The 25,192-nt window shown below is 37.0% G+C and overlaps 1 protein-coding gene and 1 non-coding gene across 4 annotated transcripts in view; one reads left to right on the plus strand and one right to left on the minus strand.

The window, feature by feature from the left end:
• The window catches only part of CERT1 (ceramide transporter 1), a 123,005-nt gene that overhangs the window by 47,570 nt on the left and 50,243 nt on the right, over window positions 1-25,192 (minus strand). For all 3 annotated transcript variants that reach the window (XM_043470694.1, XM_043470692.1, XM_043470693.1), the window contains 3 exons: window positions 12,602-12,709; window positions 11,797-11,935; window positions 4,976-5,059 (listed from right to left, as the gene is read on the minus strand). In XM_043470694.1, coding sequence (XP_043326629.1) covers window positions 4,976-5,059; window positions 11,797-11,935; window positions 12,602-12,709 — 331 coding nt within the window. The remainder of the gene's footprint in view (window positions 1-4,975; window positions 5,060-11,796; window positions 11,936-12,601; window positions 12,710-25,192) is intronic.
• Window positions 714-820, plus strand: LOC122444355. The gene has a single exon (XR_006270199.1). It is a non-coding gene; the product is annotated as a U6 spliceosomal RNA (small nuclear RNA).

Below are 25,192 nucleotides of genomic sequence, written 5' to 3' on the forward strand. Positions count from 1 at the left end.
TTGGGCCACCACGTGCAGTATGTACAATCTGAGTTCCCTGACTAGGGTTCGAACCCACAACCCCCTGCATTGGAAGCATGGAGTCTTAATCACTGGACAGTCAGGGAAGTCCCAGAGCACTATAGTTATAAGAAATCATTTCAATAGAACTCTTATAAATGAAATAATACTTCCAACTTTAAAAATTCATCATGTAGATATGACAGCAAAGCGACAATCCAAAAATTAAACTGACAAACTAAACTTCATCAAACTTTAAAATTTCTACTTTTGAAGGCACTGTTAAAAGAATGAGAGTTGCAGTTGTGGGATAAGTAAGTCTAGAGAGCTAATCTAAGTTAATAACAAAATAATGGTAACTGAGAAAAATATGTTAATGAACTTGACTACAGTAATCATTTCACCATAATCATATACCCCAAATCACTATACTGAACACCTTAAATATTTTTCTGTTGTTGTTTAGTTGCTCAGTTGTGTCTGACTCGCTTCGATCCCAAGGACTGTAGCCCACCAGGCTCCACTGTCCATGGGATTTCCCAAGCCAGAATACTGAAGTGGGTTGCCATTTCCTTTTCCAGGGGATCTTCCTGACCTAGAGACTGAACTCACATCTCCTGTTGGCAGGTGGATTCTTTACCAATGAGCCACCTGGGAAGTCTCACCTCAAATATATATAATATCCACATAAAATTTTTTTAAAAGAATGATGAGTGCTCGCTTCGGCAGCACATATACTAAAATTGGAACGATACAGAGAAGATTAGCATGGCCCCTGCGCAAGGATGACACGCAAATTCGTGAAGCGTTCCATATTTTATCCTCTATGACCCACCTCCCAGAATATTGGAAATAAAAGCAAAACTAAACAAATGGGACCTAATGAAACTTAAAAGCTTTTGCACTACAAAGGAAACTATAAGTAAGGTGAAAAGACAGCCCTCAGATTGGGAGAAAATAATAGCAAATGAAGAAACGGACAAAGGATTAATCTCAAAAATATACAAGCAGCTCCTGCAGCTCAATTCCAGAAAAATAAATGACCCAATCAAAAAATGGGCCAAAGAACTAAACAGACATTTCTCCAAAGAAGACATACAGATGGCTAACAAACACATGAAAAGATGCTCAACATCACTCATTATTAGAGAAATGCAAATCAAAACCACAATGAGGTACCATTACACGCCAGTCAGGATGGCTGCTATCCAAAAGTCTACAAGCAATAAATGCTGGAGAGGGTGTGGAGAAAAGGGAACCCTCTTACACTGTTGGTGGGAATGCAAACTAGTACAGCCACTATGGAAAACAGTGTGGAGATTCCTTAAAAAACTGGAAATAGAACTGCCATATGACCCAGCAATCCCACTTCTGGGCATACACACTGAGGAAACCAGATCTGAAAGAGACACGTGCACCCCAATGTTCATCGCAGCACTGTTTATAATAGCCAGGACATGGAAGCAACCTAGATGCCCATCAGCAGATGAATGGATAAGGAAGCTGTGGTACATATACACCATGGAATATTACTCAGCCATTAAAAAGAATTCATTTGAATCAGTCCTAATGAGATGGATGAAACTGGAGCCCCTTATACAGAGTGAAGTAAGCCAGAAAGATAAAGAACATTACAGCATACTAACACATATATATGGAATTTAGAAAGGTGGTAACGATAACCCTATATGCAAAACAGAAAAAGAGACACAGAAATACAGAACAGACTTTTGAACTCTGTGGGAGAAGGTGAGGGTGGGATGTTTCAAAAGAACAGCATGTATACTATCTATGGTGAAACAGATCACCAGCCCAGGTGGGATGCATGAGACAAGTGCTCCGGCCTGGTGCACTGGGAAGACCCAGAGGAATCGGGTGGAGAGGGAGGTGGGAGGGGGGATCGGGATTGGGAATACATGTAAATCCATGGCTGATTCATATCAATGTATGACAAAACCCACTGGAAAAAAAAAAAAGAATGATGAAACAAGCCACAGACTGGAAAAAAAAAAAATCTTTGCACAGAATACATATGATAAAGGACATATTCTTTATCTATCTATCCACATATATATATTACATATTAATATAGATATCTCAGTATATTAATATATCAATACAATACACAGTAATCTCAACAGGAAAATATAATCTAATTGAAAATTGAGCAAAAGATCTGAATACACATTTCACCAAAGAAGAAATATGAACAGCAAATAAGCAGATAAAAAGATGCTCAACACTTACAGATACTAGAAAAAGGCAAATTAAAACTACAGTGAGATACCACTATACACCTATTAGAAGACTAAACTTTTAAAAGACTGACCACATCAAGGGTCAGTGGGGATATGGAGGAGCTTGAGCTCTCAAATATGACTGGTGAAAAGCAGCTTGGAAGGTTTTTAAAAAGTTAAATATATACCTACCATATGATTCAACCATGCCATCTCTCCAAAGAAATAAAATATATGTCCATAAAAAAACTGTGTTTGAATGTTCACAGGAACATTATTTATAACAGCTCCAAACTGTAAACAACCCAAATTTGCACCAACAGACAAATGGACTGAAGAAACCTGTCAAGTCATCTGTACGAGGGAATACTATTCAGCAATGAAAAGACACTGAATAATGATATGCATAACAATGAGAAATTTCAAATGAAGAAAGAGATCAGGCAAGAAAAACTGAATTCATTAGATTCTAGAAAATGCAGACTAATCTACAGTGACAGAAGGGGCTGTGGTTGGTTGAGCAGTGGAGAGAAAGGGAAGACAAAAGGGATGGAGGCAGGGAACTTTTGAAGGACAGTCTTGATGGTGGTGATAGCATCATGATAATATTAAAACTGACCAAACTGTAGACTGTAAATATATATACAGTGTATAGTATGTTAATTACATCTCAATAAAGCTGTTTGAAAACCTATTTTCTTTTTCTTGTGTTCACTCTTACAAAAGATCATATTTATTTTACTATGAAATAAGGTTTACTTCTGGACTCTCAATTCTATTCCACTGTTCTATATATCTTTCCTTGAATTCCAGAAGAACATTTACTTTTGTTTCATTGACTACTCTAAAGCCTTTGACTGTGTGGATCACAACAAAGTGTGGAAAATTCTTCAAGTGATGGAAATACCAGACCACCTTACCTGTCTCCTGAGAAATCTTCATGCAGGTCAAGAAGCAACACTTAGGACCAGACATGGAACAACGGACTGGTTCCAAATTGGGGAAAGAGTACATTAAGGCTATATATTGTCACCCTGCTTATTTAACTTACATGCAGAGTACATCATGCAAAATGCTGGGCTGGATGAAGCACAAGCTGGAATCAAGATTGCCGGGAGAAATATCAATAACCTCAGATTGCAGATGACACCACCCTTATGGCAGAAAGTGAAGAGGAACTAAAGAGCCTCTTGCTAAAGATGAAAGAGGAGAGTGAAAAGGCTGGCTTAAAATTCAACATTCAGAAAACTAACATCATGGCATCTGGTCCCATCACTTCATGGCAAATAGATGGGCAAACAATGAAAACAGTGACAGACGTTATTTTCTTGGGCTCCAAAATCACTGCAGATGGTAACTGCAGCCATGAAATTAAAAGATGCTTGCTCCTTGGAAGAATAGCTATGACCAACCTAGATAGCATATTAAAAAGCAGAGACGTTATTTTACTGACAAAGGTCCATATAGTCAAAGCTATGGTTTTTCCAACAGTCATCATGTATAGACGTGAGAGTTAGACCATAAAGAAGGCTGAGCACAGAATTGATGCTTTTGAACTATGGTGCTAGAGAAGACTCTTGAGCGTCCTTTGGACTGAAAGGAGATCAAACTAGTCAATCCTAGAGGAAGTCAATCCTGAATATTCACTGGAAGGACTGATACTGAAGCTGAAGCTCCAATACTTTGTCCACCTGATGCAAAGAGCTGACTCACTGGAAAAGAGCTGATGCTGGGAAAGACTGAAGGCAAAAGGAGACGAGGGCAACAGAGGACGAAATGGTTAGACAGCATCCTTGACTCAATGGACATGAATCTGAGCAAACTCCAAGAGACAGTGAAGGACAGGAAAGCCTGACGTGTTGCAATATATGGGGTCGCAAAGAGTCAGACAGGGCTTAGCAACTGAAAAACAATCAGATTTTACTTCATATTCTTTCTTAACGTCAGCAAAAATAAGCATAATTAGATTAACTTATTTTTCTCACAAAGGGTTATTTGCAACTTAAAGTTTTAAGAATCCATGTCAGCTTTTTCTCAGAATATATTAAAAGAAAGCACTGACTACGAGTCACAGGTTTCTGTTGCAACCTAACTTCTCCCAGAAGATACCACATATATGTGATACCACGTGTTATTTGTCTTTGGTTTATTTCTTAGCATAATGCCCTCCATGTTCATCTGTGTTGTTAAAAACACAGATATCTAATGAACAATTAGGAATTCCATCCAAAAAGTAACTCATTATTAACTGATATATGAAATAAACCACCTTGTTCCTGAGTTTATGAACAACTGTGCTATGAAAGCAGCTATTTCAATAATTTTCCTTTAGTAACACTGATTAAATACATTGCAACAACAGTTTATCAAGTGGAAAGAGAAAAGAACATTAAAGACAGAAATAACATTAAAGAAACATTCAAGTTCCACTACAATCTTTCCTAACAAATATTTTTTCAGTACTAGCAACTGATTCTACCAAACACTACTGAAATAAATGGCCAATGTCTAAAATTTAGAACGAAATATTTGTCAGATAAGCTCTCATATTACTTAATGTCAGACTGTATTTTACCTCCATGTCTTTTCCTAGAAGAAACTTTCATGTTCCAACTTAAAAAAATACTTTTTCCAATTACTCCATTAAATAATTATTCCTGTTAAATAGTTAGTTACTATGTAACTTTAGAAAGTATATTTTTTCCACATACCCTGAGACAGAAAACTTTACTACTTACCCTTTTCCTTATTGCCATTGGTATTATGCAAGAAGTCTCCATCAGAACGTGTCGTAGGAAAGTCATCTTCATCATCTTCTACCACTAAGTAAAATATATATAAGAATATCAGGATGAAAGCACACAGAAATCAACCAGTTTATTCTTATGTTCAACTGATTAAATATTCTCTGGATTCCCTGAATACACGATCTTATTCATCTTTGTATTCTCAGTGCTCATCAATAGATGTCCAATAAGTATGCTGTGAAATGTCTTTAAATACATTATTATAAAAACCGTATCCATTCTCATTTTTGTAAGGGATAGTACTGAGATATAAATTATTCTGTCCTTTGAGTCTTCATATCTCTTCCTCCTTACCTTGGGGAGATTTTGTAATTCTGCCAGAGGCCTACAAAGACTGAAGAGGATGGTAATGGTATCAATAGATAAAGAAGATACTTTATCTTGCCTCCAGGATACGCAGGGAAAATATAATGACTTACAGTTGTGATACTGATTTTAATTCATCCCAATATGTCTGTGCCTGGATATTCCTTTTAACTTATCCAATTCCAGGAAATACAGAATCCCCTGTGTTCTTCAACATACCTCTTTCTTCTATACAATACTCTCCTTTTATACTGCCTAACATATGAATCCTCTGCACTATATATTCTGCTTCTAAATTTCTAAAATTTCTAAAATTCTGCTTCATCAATTTCTAAACCTCAGCCACCAACCTTATTCTATATTTTTGAATGGCTTCTTTGGTTTGTTAGGTTGGAGCAAAAGTAACTGCAGCTTTTGCATTGTTGAAATTTGCCATTTGATATTAGAGTACATTCTAAATAAATATGGTTATGTTATATATCATTTCAATGCACATTTCTTGCTTTTTTTGGCTAATGATTTATTACTTGTTTATTTTAAACTATGGAAATGATACAAGACAAAAAGCAAATTTGAGTGATTTTCTCATTTGAGTTCAAAACGGTTCGTGAAGCAGTGCAGACAACTCACAACATCAACAATGAATTTGGCCCAGAACTGCTAACAAACATACAGTGCTATGGGGGGCTCAAGAAGTTCTGTAAAGGAGACAAGAGCCTTGAGGATGAGCAGCCTAGTGGCTGGCTGGTGACAATGACAGGTGACAGCCATCATTGAAAATGATCCTCTTACAACTACACGAGAAGTTGCTGAAGAATTCAGCATCAACCATTCTATGGTCATTCAGCATTCGAAGCAAATTAGAAAGGTGAAAAAGCTTGGTAAGTGGTGCCTCATGAGCTGACTGGAAATTTAAAAAAATCATCATTTTAGTGTTGTCTTCTCTTAATCTATGTAGCAACAATTATCTCTTGATCAGATTGTGACATGTGATGAACAGTGCATTGTACAGGACAACCGATGACGACCAGCTCAGTGTTGGACCAAGAAGCTCCAAAGCACTTCCCAAAGCCAAACATGCACCAAAAACAGGCCATGGTCACTCTTCCGTGGTCTGTAGCCGGTCTGATCCACTACAGCTTTCTGAATCCTGGCAAAACCATTGTATCTGAGAAGTATGCTCAACAGATTGATCGGATGCACTGAAAACTGCAGTGCTGGCAGCTGGCACTGGTCAATAGTAAGGGCCCAATTCTCCAGGACAACGCCCGACTGTACCTTGCACAGCCCACGCTTCCAAAGTTGAACAAATTGGGCTGCAAAGTTTTGCCTCAACCACCATATTTACTGAGCTCTCACCAACTATCACTTCTTCAAGCATCTAGACAACTTTTTGCAGGGAAAATACTTCCACAACTAACAAGATGCAGAAAATGCTTTCCAACAGTTCACTGAATCCCAAAGCATGGATTTTTATGCTGCAGGAATTAACAAATTTATTTCTCATTGGCAAAAATGTGTTAATTGTAATGACTCTTATTTTGATTAATAAAGATGTGCTTGAGTCTAGTCGTGCTGCAGTCCATGGGGCTGCAAAGAGTCGGACACGACTTGGCAACTGAACAACAATAATGATTTAAAATTCATGGTCTGAAATCATAATTGTGTTTGTATCAACCTAATATTATCTTTTGCTGAACTCCCTTTCTATAAGAGAAATCTTCACATTAAACTAATGTCTTACTTCTTGTCTGTATCTCCTTACGTCAGGAGCCATTTGGCTCTACAAGGAACATTTCATCTATTTTAACTCTCTCTCTAATGGAAGCAAAGCCTATTCCTATTTCTTATTCCTTCCCTGACTAAATGGAAAATACCTTTATTCAGTATTACCATTTTCTAATTAGTGGGCTATTTCATTTTTTTATTACCTGAAAAATTTGTTCTTATTTATAATAATTTTCAAACCACAAGCTGCCATTATCTATTAATACTAACACCTACTATTTTATCAGCAGCTAACTGCTATCAGTATCCAACTGACATTTTTCTTTTCCACACCCATCATTCCTACAGACTTCAATATCCATATTTTAGCTTCTGCAAATACTTTAGTTTCAAGATTAATCAAATTTCCAGATTCTGTGGATCTCTGGCTTCTCATCAATAATTTGCAAATAAGGTCAATTCTAAGAAACAGGCTTCCCTGGTGGCTCAGAGGGTAAAGCGTCTGCCTGCAATGCAGGAGACCCGGGTTAGATTCCTGGGTCGGGAAGATCCCCTGGAGAAGGAAATGGCAACCCACTCCAGTACTCTTGCCTGGAAAATCCCATGGACGGAAAAGCCTGGTAGGCTACCGTGCATGGGGTCGAAAAGAGTCGGACACGACTGAGCAACTTCACTTTCACTTTAAGAAATTAACTACCATAAAGCTGCTCTGACTTTAAGTCATCAATAGTCCTTAGATAGGATCCTGACCTTGGCTCAATACTACTATGATTAACTGGTCTTCAATACTGAAATTTTTGCACTTCTTTCATCTCCTCAGCATCTACCTTGGGTTACTAAAGATTTGCTTTCATCTCCCTAACCATTCACTAGCCTAGTACTATCAAACAGGAATTTTCAACCTTTTTTTTTTTTAAAGCAAATAATCAACATATAAAACTGATGAAAACAAAAGCTCCTCTTGGTAAAAAAGTGGCCTTTCCCCTTCCCTTCCCAACCAAGTACTCCTTGTCCATACTGAAGCCCCTTTAAGGGATATCTGGCATGGTTTGAAACATTGTCCTAATACAAATCTCCCATCCCAATCAGACCAGTCTCTCCCTCACCAACACTGATATCTATTATGCTAAATTCCATTTTTGGATCTTATACATTCCTGCTTTCATTATCCCTGTGATTATCCAAATTAACCATATTAATAACAGCAGCTATTATTGATTTTTTTGCTACTAAGCACAGTGCTAACATACATATTCTAATTTAAATCTCACAATCATGTGCTTGTGTAACAACATCCATGTTACAGAGGAAAGAGATGTGCAGAAATTGGTAAGTATTTCAAGTCATCAAACTAATGATGACTAGAAAAACAAGATCAGAACCTTTACTTTCAATATGTATATATATCTTGTTTTTGTGTGTGTGTTAAGTTGCTTTGGTCCTGTCTGACTCTGCGACCCTATGGACTGTAGCCCGCCAAACTCCTCTTTTATGGGGCTCTCAAGTCAAGAACACTGGAGTAGGTTGCCATTTTCTCCTCCAGGGGATCTTCCTGACCCAGGGATCAAACCCACATCTCCTGCATCGACAGGCAGGTTCTTTACCACCCGTGCCATCTATCTGGACCTAAATGGTTAATGAAATCTAACTGAAGAGTGTGTGTGTCTGTGTGTGGTGGTGGGGGGCGGGAGGCGTTCAGTCTTACTAGCAATTATAATAAAATGTTTTAAATAAAAACACTGAACACTTAAAATGAGAGCTTTCTATTATCATTTCAATGACACACAATGAAAGAAGCGTGTGATTCTAAAAATTAAAGTCACAGATAATTTAGTCTTGGTAATTTAGTGAAAGTATTACTACACCTACAGAGATCCTCGGTTGGCAATTCTGATGTATAGTCGAAGCAAGAAACTATGGCCCTTAGTGTTCTTATTCCATGTTCTTATTTCAGCTTTACCCAGCACGTACTCTTAAAAATAAAATTTTGCAAAATAGCCATTTATAGGGAAATTAGTTGTTATGGCTGAATTGTATCACAACAAAATTCATATGTTGACGTCCTAACCTTCCTATACTCCAAACTATGACTGTATTTGGAGACACGGTCTTCACAGAGGTAATCAAGTTAAAATGAGGTCATGACGATGGGCCCAGTCAATATGTCAAGATGACCAGTGTCCTTATAGGAGAAGGAAGTTTGGACACGGACACTTATAAAGGAAGATAATGTGAAGACTTGTGGAGCAGATGCTCATCCACAAGGCAAGGAAAGACGCCTAGAACAGATCCTTCCCTCATGACCCTCATGGTTTGAGAAGAAACCAAACTCGCCAAAACCGTGGTCTCACATTTTTAGCTTCCAGACTGTGGAGAAATAAATTTCTGCTGTTTAAGCCACAGGTGATGGAGTACTTTGGTGACGGCAGCCTTAGCAAACTAATATATTAGTCTGTCACTGTTGCACTTTCCAGGTGGCACTAGTGGTACAGAATTCACCGGCAATGCAGGAAATGCAAGAGATGTGGGTTTGATCCCTGGGTCAGGAAGATCCCCTGGAGAAGGAAATGGCAACCCACTCCAGCAGTCTTGCCTAGGAAACCCCATGGACAGAGGACACAGTCCATGGGGTCACTAAGAGTCAGACATGACAGAGCGTGCACACACACATCACTGTTGCTATACAGTCAAACATGAATAGTGTTTAAAGGTATTTTTCAAATCCTCTACACAACTTGGTTGTGAATGCATGCCAATTTCCGCTCCTTCCACCATCACTTTCATCCTTAAAATGCTATGTATTATTGACATGGAGACACAGACCATTTAAAAATTAAGAAGAATTCAAATCTGTGTCTACTTTGTTTTAGTTTAAAGGGCTGTCTGCAAGCAAATGAAAGCTGATATGTAAGGTCTAATTTGATAGAAAAAAAAGTATATATACTTTTTTGATTAATGAGAAATAGAAGTTCAACCATCTTTATTTTTTAGAGAAATAAACATTAAAGAGCCAAAAAATTAAAGTGTATCAAATATAAAGAATTTCAAGTCTACTTTAGATAAAATTAAGTGTTTTAAGAGGAATATGGGCTTCTGCTTCAGACAAAGATGAAGCAACAAGGAGAGAATTTACCCTCTGGCATGAAATTAAAAAATTAGACAAAATATATGAAACAATGGTTTTCAAGACACTGGCTATCAGGCAACAAAGGACAGTGATCCTTAAAGGCTGGGAAACAAATGATGCGAGCCCTGTGACTGGTCCAGTCTACTGAGGTGAGGGTTTCTGAGCTGTGGAGTAGGAACTCAGGAGGAGCCTGGTACTCTCTGACGTGAGAAAATGGAGCTGAAAATCCAGATGGACAAAGGTCACTAGAGTTCAGAAGGCTGAGTGCTTGGGAGAAGAGCGCTGTACAGAGAGAACTCTGTGGAGGGGCAGAAGGTCCCACTGGGAGTCTTGCGTAGAGCACTGATAGCACATGTGAGCTGAGGAACCACAGAGGTCGTAGAAAGAACCGTCTGCAAGGATTCCAGCGAAGAGGACCCGAAGTCTGTGTGGAGCAGGGAAAGTGTCTGTCCCAACAACACAGACCTGGGACAATACACAGGGAACTGGCTAGGGAATGCGGAGCTGCTTTGCCTCAGTAGTGGGGAGAGATCGAAATACATTATTCTAGGTTTTTACACAATAAAAGAAGTGGCATATTACTTGAAGGTAGACTGTAATAACTTAAATGTATAGCCACTATAATAACAAATTTAACAAAAAGTCAACAAAGGAAATAAAAAATAGAATTATAAAAACTATTCAATCCAAAAGAAGGTAGAGAAAGGGAAAAAAGAACAGAGAACAGAAAAAGAATATGTAAGAAGGGACGAGCTCATGTTCTTCTACTCAGCCATTTTGTTAACAGAAAGAATATAAACCCACATTAAACACATTTAATAAGACCAAAACACAAAATCATGTCAGGCAACCTAGTCATACTGGGAATAAACTTAGCACTATTTAGTAATGCTGTTATGAGTAGTTCATTTTGCCTACATAGCAGATTAAAACAGAAGAACAGATACTACACCAGTAATATTCAGCAGTAACAAATGAAAAGTATCTTTAGAATTCATATTACAGGTTAACTAAATATCATCTCTCTCTCTCTCTTAACTCTTAAAGGAAAAAACCTCACTAGAAATTACTTATATATATGTACATGTCATTCCATTATTATTCTATTCCATTACCCAGACTTCTTCCTCTATGAGAAAAAGGGCAGAGGAAAGGAAGACAGAGGAAGAGAAAGAGAGGAAAGAGGGAGAGGAAGAATAGGAAGAGGGAGGGGAAAAAAGACCAACTGATTCCCGATGTGGAGGATTTAACAAAAACATATGCTTGTCTCTTAAGACTTGTCATAGGGTACAATTTATTAGACATAATCATGTGAAATGCTCTGTATTATCAAGATATTACATTTTTTAATAAAATAAAGAGTTCAAAAATCATTTTAAAATCTTCAATGACATCTGGTATGGGTGATCAGATTAATTAAGGCGCTATTAAAGTACACAAGTTACGTGGACACTGAAATCTGTGACATTAGCGATGTGCAGCAAAAGTGACTATAATTACCTTGATCACTTAAAGACATTACCCTTTAAGATCAAGAGGCTTTAAATCCATTCATTCTCCAAGTAAAAATAGTGGTAATAGCCTAATTAACCTTTATCCCTTTGAAGCTCATCCTTGGAGACAGCATCAGCACAGGCGTCAAAGAACTTCTGCAGAGTATCGACTTGTCTACACAGTATATCTCTGAAGGTTTCCATTTCAGCCAGCTTCTCACGCAAACTGTGGCCCTTCTGTAACACAGAAGATGGGGTGTGCAATCCAAGTTAATAAAATCAAAACTGGGCTTTCCTGGTGGCTCAGAGGTTAAAGCGTCTGCCCGCAGTGCAGGAGACCTGGGTTCGATCCCTGAGTCACGAAGATCCCCTGGAGAAGGAAATGGCAACCCACTCCAGTATTCTTGCCTGGAGAATCCCATGGAGGGAGAAGCCTGGTAGGCTACAGTCCATGGGGGTCGCAAAGAGTTGGACACGACTGAGCAACTTCACTTCATTTAAGTATCACAAAGGATGGGATTTCATTATCTTTTAATTTAAGGTCTGTATTTTACTCTGAGCGACTTCACTTAAGTATCACAAAGGATGGGATTTCATTATCTTTTAATTTAAGGTCTGTATTTTACTACCGAGGGCATGGGGTAGGAAGAGTTGTCAAGTTCAATGTAGTGTTTCCAGGGAAACACTTGAAACTAATTATTTGACAGTGAGAAGCCTGAAGGAAATGAGAGAAATAAGCCTGACAACTTTGCTACTCTAATATTTAATATTTTCAAATTAACATTGTGATGAAAAATTATGAAAGATTTTCTTTCAAGAAACTATTAAATAAGTTCTGCTCACAACATTCAGTACTAAACTCAATTTATGCTGCCTTAACTTAAAGCATTCATAATTACAAACCTTGAATGAGGAGGTGGATGTTGCAGAATAGCCGCTTGCTCCGGATACCAATGACACCATTGAGCCATGTCGACGCAAGCTGGATTCAGATCCATATCCAGATTCAGTCTAAAAAGGAAAGTAAACTACATGAAAAAATTAAATAAAAAATACTTAATCATCACAAGAAAAAACTTTTTAACCATGTCAGGTGATGGATGTTAAGTAAACTCATTGTAGCAAGCATTTCACAATATATACATATATCAAATCTTTATGCTGTAAACTTTAATACAATATTACATGATCAATTTATCTCAATAAAACTGGAAAAAATAGTTGAGAAAACAAAAGCTTCCATATAAACTAATAAGGTTATTGTAAAAAATTTAAAAATAAGGTTATTAGAACAATAATTAGAAATAAGAGTTCACTCAAGAAATATAGGCAATCCACTGGCATAAGCAATGTGTTTCAATTGCTAACTGCCATTAATTTAGAAATGTACTGAATACCAACTACATGCTGGGCTAGTGGGCTAACCGATTATAATAGGAAAACTACCTATGGTAGGTAAATTCATAGAGACAGAAAGTGGAGTCGTGGTTATCAGGGAGCTAGGAAGATAGGAGAATGAGGTGTTAGAATCTACTAGGTACAGAGCTGGATAAGATGAAGAAGTTCTGGAGATAGATGTGATGATGGTTGAATAGCAATGTGGATAAATTTAATATCATAGAATTATACAGTTAAAAAGCTAAAATGATAGATCGTCATTCATATTTTACCATGGTAAAAAATTTTGGTAGAACAAAGACCAAAAGAAAAAAAAAAAAAAAGGAAACCAAGTACTGTTTCTTTATAGACAAATTACTTATCCTGACATAGCTCAAATATCTCTGTCTCAATGAAGCCTTTCCTATTATTTCAGGTAGTTTGTATTCTCAACCATTCTTAACCTATTATGATTATGGCATCTACTACTCAATTTTAATAGCTAATATTTCATTACTACTCCTGGACCTGGATCTTCTGTAAGACAGTTGCAATTTTTTCCATTTTTGGAGTGACCTTAACAGTTCATGACACAAAGAAAATCCCCAATTTTCCCAACCTATTTTGTCATCACCCAATGGAAGGCTTTATTTAGACTCAGCACTGTGATCTAATCTTGAAGAGCTGCTACTCTTTAGGGGTCCCCAACCCCCCGGGGCCATAGACTGGTACCAGTATTGTGGCCTGTTAGGAGCTAGGCTGCAGAGCAGGTGAGTGGCAGGTAAGTGGGTGAAACCTCATCTGTATTTACAGCTGCTCCCCATTGCTGCAGTTGAATCATCCTGAAACCATCCCTTGATCCCATCTGTGGAAAAATTACCTTCAATCAAACAGGCCCCTGGTGCCAAAAAGGTTGGAGACCCCTGCTTTAGCGTATCAGTTTTGTATCTCATCCTCCCTAGGAAAATGCAGTACTTCTCTCCTGGCTCAAATGGTGAAGAATCTACCTGCAATGCAGGAGACCTGGGTTCGATCCCTGGGTCAGGAAGATCCCCTGGAGAAGGAAATGGCAACACACTCCAGTACTCTTTAGCCTGGAGAATTCCCTGGACAGAGGAGCCTGGTGGGCTACATGCAGTCCATGGGATCACAGAGAGTTGGACATAGCTGAGCTACTAATTTTCACTTTTCAAAAATACAGACAAAGGAATCGAACATTTGGAAAAAGTAAGTTCCAAGCACCTAAAACCTGTTCAAGTATTTAGGGTCTCTGATTACTTTCTACTGTAGATTTTAAAAGTACTGTACACAATTTTAATCCTAGTCATAAACTTAAGAAGTAAAATAATACCTAATCATTTTTAGTATCATACCTAGCATATATTCCCAAAGTCCAAGCTTCTAGCACATACTGATTGTTAAAGATTCAAAATAAAATTGTCATACTTTAATAATAATTGTTCATAAAACAGTCTAGCTATAAAAGGTACTGCAATATGTTCTCAATTGTAAATTTCATAACAAATTACACATATACTTATGTTGTTCAGCTACTCAGTCGTGTCCAACTCTTTATGACCCCATGGACTGCAGCACACCAGGCTACCCTGTCCTTCACTATCTCCCAGAGTTTGCTTAAATTCATGTCCATTGAGTTGATGATCCCATTCAGCCATCTCATCCTCTGTCACCCTCTTCTACTCCTGCACTCCATAAACTTATGACTAGATGGAATCAAAGCTCTTCTCCAAGACTTGTGTCACCCTACACCACTCCCTATCTCAAAGCAAAGCAATATTTTAGTAACGAGGTAGAAATTACCAAGTAAGTATTCTGGTGCCAGGGAAACTATTAATGAAAGGGTTAAGTATATGCATTGTATATAAACTGCATCTCAAGAAAACTGATTTTTAAAAAAAGACAAAGTTAGTTCATGAGAAAAGCAGGCCAGGGTACAGTGGGGACGCTACCTACAGAGATGTATTTTGGTGGGAATACATTACAGTTGTCAAAACTCAAAGTGCCCAGTTAAAATGATACATTTTACAAATTGTACCTCAATAAAAGCTAAAGAAAACAAGGTAAGCTTGTTTCAGTATAACAGAATCCCAATAAGAGAACTCTAATTACAGAAATCATATAACTCATTTAAAAAGTAAGACTGTTTTAATCAAACAATGTCCTGGAACAAAGGCACTGACCTAGGTCTCCTGCGGCTCTCGTCTCTGTCTCTCATCTGACAGGAATACTAACTTTCTGAGAACAGGGTTTCTACATTTTAACTGTTGTGCTGTTTTGGTAAACTTTTTCGTAGATTTAAATATAGAAGACTGGAATTAAAAATAAGAAAAATCTACTGGACTAAATAGATTTAATGGACTATTAAATGCAATGAACTAAAAATATAAAGCACTTCAGAAGTCACTTATCTCAGATACTTGCATGGCATTCATTTCTAACCAGTAATTAATTCAAACTGTCCATTTAAATATAAAACTCATAATTTTCAATCAAAATTTTATTTAAAAACAATTTTAGATATTTATTTAAAAATATTTAGAACCAAACAATTTGAAATTCAAATCCAAATCAATCTACCCTCTCCATTTACATGCTTTATATCAATGAGTCCTAAACAGAGTAAGTCAAAACTTTAAGATCCTGAAACAAAATACAAACACTACAAAGCTTTACTAAACATTTTTTGACTCTAAAAGATACTTCTTATATTCTTGTCTGTTTCTTCAGGTTCCACTATTTCAAAACAGTAATATCTCCTTACAACAAAGGCATGACAGAACAAAAGACTCTACTATAGCAGTAACGTTACTGTACATTTTAAGTAATGGATAGTAAGTGAATGTTGAGTCTGAGCATTTATAATAATTGTGTTTCTATTTCTAACAAAGTTTCACTTAAATAAATTGTATCGTAAATTATATATATCATTCTAAGGGAAAAAATAGAGTATACTCATGAATATCAATTTCATTTTCTTCAGTTTAGATAATGGGGGTTCATTTGTCACTCTATGTCAGTAACTGCACTGGGACAACTTTAAAAATAATCTAACTGCTTAACAAATATATACATGCACATACAAATGAATTCCCCCTATTTAAAAACTAGTCATTCTGGAAACGCCTATCATTCTGCCAACAATGCTGTCACTGCATCAAAGATTCCTAGGTACTATTATAATATTGAGAGTAATTTTATGATACAGACACAAAATGGAGCTATCTAAAATCATTTTGGGGAGTGGCAGAATAAAAATTTTAAAACTGTCTTACTACATTAAAGGAATAGCTACAAACTGTATAATTAAGCTTGACTACCTTTCCTATTCACATGACATGGCTTGATTTGGTACTGGATTTCTCTCAAAAATCAAAGATATCAATATTTTTCTTTTATTTTTAATAATTAAAAATGTTATTATTTATTTAGTCGGCTATGCTGAGTTTTATTTGTTGCATGGAGGACCTTTTTCTTTTTTGGTTGTGGCATGCAAACTCTTAGTTGCGTGTGAGATCTAGTTCCCTGACCAGGGATCAATTGACGCTGGGACCCCTGCACTGGGAGCACAATGTCTTAGTCACTGGGTCACCAGGGAGGTCACCCAGGGATATCAATACTTTAAAAACATTTTGTCATAGGGGCTAAAAATTATTCTAAAAGATATAAAACTATTCTGAAAAGCTGCAATGTTGTTGACATCTACTTGGGCTTTCTAAGATGTTCACCTTAAAGGCAACACTACTCATCCTGAATTTATAATCTGTGTTTTGAAGGTGGGGTGAGGAAAATGGGAATAAATTTCTTTATGGTCACAATGGATATACACTATTAAATGTTCTTAAAAATTGTAACATGGTTTCAAAATCTCATTGGTACAATTTTAGGGGTAATACATTAAAGGTATATAGCTTTTTTCTTAATCCCGCTTTTCCACAGGAAAAAAGTGGAACTTATTTACAACCTCTAATCACCAAAATAGTATTTTTTAAAACATCGATTTCCATCTAAAATTAATAATGTGGAATTCAAATGCAGTCACTATAGGATATTTCCCCCTTTTAACATATATGCTTTAAGATTCCCTCACACAAATTGCTTTACCAAAAAAACCATGATGGGATATCTGTGTTTGTAAGCAGTATTCATTAATGTGTTTTATATAAACATAAAATGCTATTTTGGTTCAATGACGTACTTACTGAACATGTCCTATATAGTACAAGGTGGGGTTCTTTTAAATATTACAGTAATGAGACCACACCTTTATTATAATACTCCTCCTCATTTTAGGGGGAGGAAAGAGCATAATCTTTTGGCCACCAGAGGGGGTCAGTAGCACTTTCCAAGCAGTATACTTTGAAAGTTGATACAAAGGTTACTATTGGTCAAAGTACGACAGTAACCTTCATACTAAATCCCTTACTTGTACCTTTACCTTCTGTATCTTGATTTTTTGAGAACACTGAAGATCACAATAAATTAAATCACATAGTTCAAAGTTACAAGTTTTAAAAAGGACCAGAAATGCCTAAGAACTAGTTTGAAAAGAGAACTCTAGGGACTTCCCTGGTGGTCCACTGGTTAAGATATGCAGGGAGCACAGGTTCGATCCCTGGTTGGGGAACTAAGATATCCCACACGCCACACCACATGCCACATGTCACATTAGTTTGGCTCATTCACACAGGAGATAAACATCTATTCTCATTTGCACAGTCTGTTCATCAGCCCATCTACACTCTGAAAACAGTGGTGTAAAATACAAGAAAAAAGTTGGTTTATTTTTTCACAGCACTTGCCTTCTGAAAAGCTTACTCCTTTTCCTAATAATACTCTCCAGGAAGAAGCATAGCAAAGAAACTGAGAAAGAAATGAACTTCCTCATGGTGTCAACAATTCTCCGTTTAGTGGCATAGGTCTACCCCTGACATTGTCCCTTTCCATTTTAATTATGGGAAAAGAGAAAAGAGAAGACAGACTAAAAGTTAACATAAGAACAATGGAGCACTTTCCAGAAACTGAAACTCTAAAACCCTTCATGAAACCAAATACGCCTGCCGTGTTGCCAGCATCCACACATCTACTTTGAGTATCATTTTAAAGCAAACCACAAGAGAAGCAAGATACCACAGCCAAGAGAACAATGTAACCAACAGGATTATGGCTTACAGTTAAGCTGCAAAGGTGATAATTTTGTTTATGATTCTAGGTAAACAAACTATTATTTGCTGTAATAAAATCTGGTACAATGTCACACTTACATTAAGAATCTGTTCGCCTTTCAAATACATATGGACCCCCCTTGAGAAGCACTAGCCTCTGAAGTACAAAGAACACAGACAGCAATAGGGAGGACGCAGGCATGACTGTCAGTCACCACCAGACAGCTAGACCAGTCAGTCATTACTTTCTCGAGCTTATTTCTCTTTATCTTTAAAATGATATGGCTAATCCAGAACTACAATTCTCTATATCAAGCCTAAAACACCAAAACTTAGGCTAAAAATGTATACATCCAGTGGAGGCCCGAATATTCACCAAAGGTGTTGAACCAGCTGGAAAGATAAAACATACCACAATTTATTCAGAAAACTGACACTAACGATGTATCAGATGAGGAAGGGTTGAACCTACAATGATTTCCAGAAATTGCATTATCTCATAAATCAAAGAAAATTTAAAATATATTCTAAAAAATTGTATTAAAGAACATTTCATCCATTTCTGACTGCCTAGAGCCCAGCAGCAAGATGGTTAAATGAACAGAATATCTGCTTCCTCTCAAGATACTTTTCTCAAACCACACTGGGATGCTTCCTAGTCATTCTTCTATCGTAAGTGACAAACCACTATCTCGACCGATGAATGGATAAAGAAGTTGTGACACATATATACAATGGAATATTACTCAGCCATAAAAAGCAACGCATTTGAGTCAGTTCTAATGAGGTGAATGAACCTAGAGCCTATTATACAGAATGAAGTCAGTCAGAAAGAGAAAGATAAATATCGTATACTAACACAAATATACAGAATCTAGAAAAATGGTACTGAAGAATTTATTTGCAGGGCAGCAACTGAGAAAGAGACATAGAGAACAGACTTATGGACATGGGGAGAGCGGGAGATGCAGGGAGAGAGTACCATGGAAACTTACATCACCATACGTAAAAAGAGAGCCAACGGGAATTTGCTGTGAGGCTCAGGAAATGCAAACAGGGCTCTGCAACAACCTAGAGCAGTGGGATGGGAGGGGACATACGTGCACCTATGGCTCATTCATGTTGAGGTTTGACAGAAGACAACACAATTCTGTAAAGCAATTATCCTTCAGTTAAAGAATAAGTAAAGAAATAAAAAACCAATTATCAAATAAAATACCTCATTTGAAGGTTGTTTATGGAACTTGGTTATTCATTTTTCATTTTCTTCTAATAAGTATGAGACAGGCCTTCATTTACAGAAGTATCTAAATAAGTAGTGTTGTAGTGAGATAAGGCTGGAAGGGTTAACTAAGGCCTTACTGCACATCCTACTTAAGTATTAAAAGAAGGCTAGAGGGGTAAAAGAAAATTAGACACTGCCTATCACAATGCAAAGAACTACAACAGCGCCCAAATACAATAGGATACTACAAAAGTAGAGAGTAACAACAGCAGTGCCCACTCTCCTTGCTTTCAGACATTCCTCTCTTGTACTTAGTTTAAGACTTTGGATTCCATAATACATATATTGTTTAATCTGTAGGGGAAATTAGACTTCTCAGAAAGCTACCAAGTATATCCTCTGCACCAAAAGCTTTCTTTAATGGGAATTTTAAAACATTTATTAATTGATCGATTTTTGGTTGCACTAGGTCTTCGTTGCTGTGCATGGGCCTTGTCAAGTTACAGAGCATGGGGGCCACTCTTCACTGCAGTGCACGGGCGTTTCTTGTGGTGGAGAACAGGCTCTGGGGCACATGGGCTTCAGGAGTTGCAGCAGGAAGGCTCAGTGTTACGGCGCACAGGCTTAGCTGCTTTGTGGCATGTGGAGTCTTCCCGGACCGGGGATCAAACCCGTGTCCCCTGCAAGTGGCCAGGTCGATTCCAACCCACTGCGCCACCAGTGAAGTCCACCAAAAGCTTTTTAAGAACCCAATCTGTGTCACAAAAGATGATTCCAAACAATCTAACTGAGACACTCTGAAATGCAGTCATTAACTTTTTTTGAAATCCTTCCCCTTGTAGGGAGTCTAGAAGCCCAGCTGTTTTTTCTTAATGACATTAAAACTGGAGATAAGAAATAAGATAAATCAAATGAGGCTGTTAACAAAGGCAAGCTGTTTAACAATATTTCCACTCTAGTTTTAGCAAACAAATACTAAAGGATAAGAGTGTTCTTTCTTGTTTGGTCTTGAGAGGAGGGCTGATGAAAAGAGTTGAGCAATTTTACATGGATATTTTATATATAAATCCCACACAGCGAAGCTGGATAAATTATAACACCGATACCAAGAATAAAAGCTAATACTTAGGATACTTACTTTGTGCCAGGCCTGATGCTAGAGCTTTAAGTGAATTATCTCATTTAATCCTTTTAAAAGCCTAAGTAAAATGGGCACTAATATTAACCCATTTTGTAGGTGATTTTATGTGATGAGCTGCACAACTGGTAAGTAAGGGAGCCAGGATTTAATTCCAGATCCAAGAGCCCATGATGTTCATCAACACTGAACTGCCTCAACATCCAGAGATTTTGCTTCTACTTCTTCCACATCTGTCCATTTCACTATTTTCCCACTGCCATTTCCCACTGCTGTTTTCCAGCTGTGGTCACCTAGTATCCCATTTGGATAAATCCTCCAGATTTCTAACTGCTCTTAGTCTAGTTCCTCTTGAAATCTCTTCTAATGTGGCCAGGGGGGTACTTTAAAAACAGACATCTGACACTTCACTCCCTGTTTTAAATCCCGTTTGCTCATGTTTCTCCTTGGATCAAGCTCACACACGGCTTCTAAGTCCCTGTTGGAGGTAGAAGTGCAATTCAACTAACCTACTGCCAGCCTCCCTGCTCACTTCTCATCTACTATTTGAAATGTGTTTAGTCAGTATTGCGTAATAAAGTCTTTTGTTCTAGCCTCTGTTTTTTGTAGGGAGACACCTGTTTTGAAATAGTGGAACTTGAAGAAGTAGACAAGGATATAAGAAGTGTGCTTTATAGTGAAGAAATCTTTAACAATACTTTGTAATATTTATATTACATCGTAAGTGCTTAATAAGTATTAGCTACCATTCTTTCTTCACCTTTCCACAAAGTCAGGAAATTTCTTTATATCTCTACTCCAAAAATACTTGTACAGAGGAAAATAAATTTAAAAAGTAGCTAGAAGCAATGCTCATTAACTTTCTTAATTTATGATTTGCCCTAGAAAAGGGGGCAAACGTATATTTGCTTTTGTAAGGAAGTTTCATAGGCATAAAGTAAAAAGGTCATAATTACATTCTTTTTATCTAACTGCAAACAGATGAGAGTGGCAAAATAATTAATGCTACTTTTTGAGACTCCTTTAAATGTCCCAAGAAGAGAAAAAACAGGTTTAATATGTCTAAGTAGTATTCGCAAAACTGTTGAAACGTTAAGATGGTATTGGCCAGGGGAACCTGAACTATTAATTCTTTCCTGCAAAGATCCTGAAAGAAATACATGCACATAAAACAATGGTCAGCAAATGAACATTCTTGATTATTCTGGGGCTTTGACCCCAAACCAAACTTTTCTAAAAAAGACATGCATTCTTTTCTCCAGGAGTAAGGGAGGAACTGGAATCTGTTTCAAACAGGAGAAGATCCTTGTAACTTACTGCTGAGTGAAGGAAAAGCTACAAAGTAGTATGGAATCATTTACGTAAAACTCTAAGGTGTACATGCAAAGAAATTATCTGGAAGAAATCTTTACCAAAGATGAAGAGTGGTCATTTCTATGTGGCCTGAATTTTCAATTTCTTTTATATAGTTTTCAGTATTGGCTATATTGTTTGAATTATTTACAGTAACCATGTATCACTTCTACAAAAATAAAAACAAAAAATGAAGTCATAGAACACTTGTTTAATCTATCTGACTTAGAAAAGGTTAAAAATTAATGAAGCTGGCAGAGACGCAGAGCAGAGAAAGGAAGATCTACATGTTTTATAGATGGAATGAACATCAGCACAATCTTTCTGAAAAATAACCTGACAACATACAACAAAAGTGCTAGTATCCTTGAATAGAGTAGTCCTACTTCTGAGAATCCATTATGAGGACACAAACTATAGAAAAATACTTTATGTAGGAAGGGAGTAAATACTAAATGCAAAAAATAACTGAAACAATCTAAAGGCCTAGGAATAAGCAAATGAGTACCAAAAGTACAATGAAACAGTAAGGAAGTTGTGTTATAGGGAGAAAATGATGTTGAGTTAAAAAAACAACAACACGATATAAACTTTGTCATTTCCATAGAGTTATAGGGACACAAAATGTACAGAGAATAAGAAGGAAGTACACCAAAATGAAGAGCTGCCTTGGTTATAAGACTGATGGTAATTTTGTAACTTTTTCCTTATAATTAATAAAAGTTACTTTTAAAAATCCAGGGCAAGGGAAGCCAATGAAATCTGATCAATACAACTATTTACAGGAATGGTTTCAAAAGACTTAAGAATTTTTGGATCTAACTGTATGGAAAAGATTCATTTTTTAAGGAGACTGACTGATGATTTATTTCTTAGTATTCAACTATGCACCCATGAGAAAATAACTGGAATTAACTACAAAGGGGGGTGTATTACAAAAAATTGAGGTTATGGTTCTTGGAATAATGTTACCACTCACTAATCAATGTTCTCATAATCCGTTCAATCTCACTTTTATGCAAAATGGGAATAATACCTACAGTGAAAGACTTCCAACAGGATTAAATGATAACACTGGCTAGTTACAGTCTATCCTACAGATCAAGGGGGTGCCTACTGAAGAGAACAAGGGGCTAGGAAATAGGCATTGATATATACATATTCCTGGCAATGATCACGTCTTATCTGTCAAGAACATGAACTTGCTATATGACTGAAAAATGACAGAATTCTTTTTTTGAGGATAACATTTTAGCTTAAAGAACATTCATCTACTTTGCTACGTATTCTTATGATTCTTAACACAAAGCTGTCTTTCATACCTCAACACCACACAAGCCCAGGATATCTATCATGCAATTAAGACAACGGAAGCAAAACTGTTTTTAAGGTATTTGGTAAAAAGGCATGTTTGATGAAAAAGAATAGTTTTATGTACCTTGATTTTTTAAGAAACATTTTCTTCCAGGGAGTGTTCAATATACTCAGCAAATAAAATGAGAAAACAGTTTCCACTGCTGTGAATATGCATAAGTCATGCCACCCACCACTACGTTTCCATATCAGATATAGCAAAAGCAGAATCACATCTGTCCGGATGACTGTCAGAAATCTTCCCTCCTGATTAAATAAAAATTCAAATACAATACTGAACACTGTTTAAAAAAAAAAAAAAAAAAAGGACTTTAATAGTACAAAGCTTCGTTTCTCTTTAATATTTTCTAAAACTAGCAACATGGAATCGTTCTTCAACTCCAGATTAACTTTTTCCCCCTCCTCTTTCTTATCTAAAGAAACATTTTGCAAGCAATTTACAGACTAAAAAAGACACAAAGAATCAGCTAAAAATCTAGTAATATTTACCTAAATTGTTAGTAGCAAATATGTGGCAAGAATTAAAACAACGTGCAAGTTTGGTAAACTCTATACATCTTCAAGAAAATCAGAGATACCAAGGGAACATTTCATGCAAAGATGAGCTCAATAAAGGACAGAAATGGTATGGACCTAACAGAAGAAGAAGATATTAAGAAGAGGTGGCAAGAAAACAGAGAAGAACTATGCAAAAAGGATCTTCATTACCCAGATAACCACGATGGTATGATCACTCACCTAGAGCCAGACATCCTGGAAAGCAAAGACAAGTGGGCATTAGGAAGCATCACTATGAACAGAGCTGATAAAATTCCAGTTCAGCTATGTCAAATCCTAAAAGATGATGCTGTGAAAGTGCTGCACTCAACATGCCAGCAAATTGGGAAAACTCAACAGTGGCCACAGAACTGGAAAAGGTCAGTTTTCATTCCAATCCCAAAGAAATACAATGCCAAAGAATGTTCAAACTACCACACAATTGCACTCATCTCACACACTAGCAAAGTAAAGCTCAAAATTCTCCAAGCCACGCTTCAACAGTACGTGAATTGTGAACTTCCAGACGTTGAAGTTGATTTAGAAAAGGCAGAGGAACCAGAGATCAAATTGCCAACATCCACTGGATCACCGAAAAAGCAAGAGAGTTCCAGAAAAACATCTACTTCTGCTTTATTGACTACACCAAAGCCTTCGACTGTGTGGATCATAATAAACTGTGGAAAATTCTTCAAGAGATGGGAATACCTGACCTCCTGAGAAACCTTGTATGCAGGTCAAGCAGCAACAGAACTGGACATGGAACAACAGACTGGTTCCAAACGGGGAAAGGAGTACGTCAAGGCTGTATACTGTCATCCGGCTTATTTAACTTTCATGCAGGGTGCATCATGTGAAATGCCAGGCTGGATGAAGCACAAGCTGCAATCAAGATTGTTGGGAGAAATATCACTAATCTCAGATATGCAGATGACACCACCCTTATGACAGAAAGTGAAGAAGAACTACAGAGTCTCTTGATGAAAGTGAGAGAGAGAGAGGACAATGAAAAGGCTGGCTTAAAACTCAATATTCAGAAAACTAAGATCATGGCATCCAATCCCATCACTTCATGGCAAATAGATGGGGAAACAATGGAAACAGTCACAGATTTTATTTTTGGGGGCTCCAAAATCACTGCAGATGGTGACTGCAGCCATGAAATTAAAAGACGATTTGTCCTTGGAAGAAAAGCTATGACCAACCTAGACAGCATGCTAAAAAGCAAAGACATTACTTTGCCAACAAAGGTCCATCTAGTCAAAGCTATGGTTTTTCCAGTAGCTATGTATGGATGTGAGCTGGTC

This window comes from Cervus canadensis, chromosome 6, assembly GCF_019320065.1.
Source record: "Cervus canadensis isolate Bull #8, Minnesota chromosome 6, ASM1932006v1, whole genome shotgun sequence".
Classification (NCBI taxonomy): Eukaryota; Metazoa; Chordata; class Mammalia; order Artiodactyla; family Cervidae; genus Cervus; species Cervus canadensis.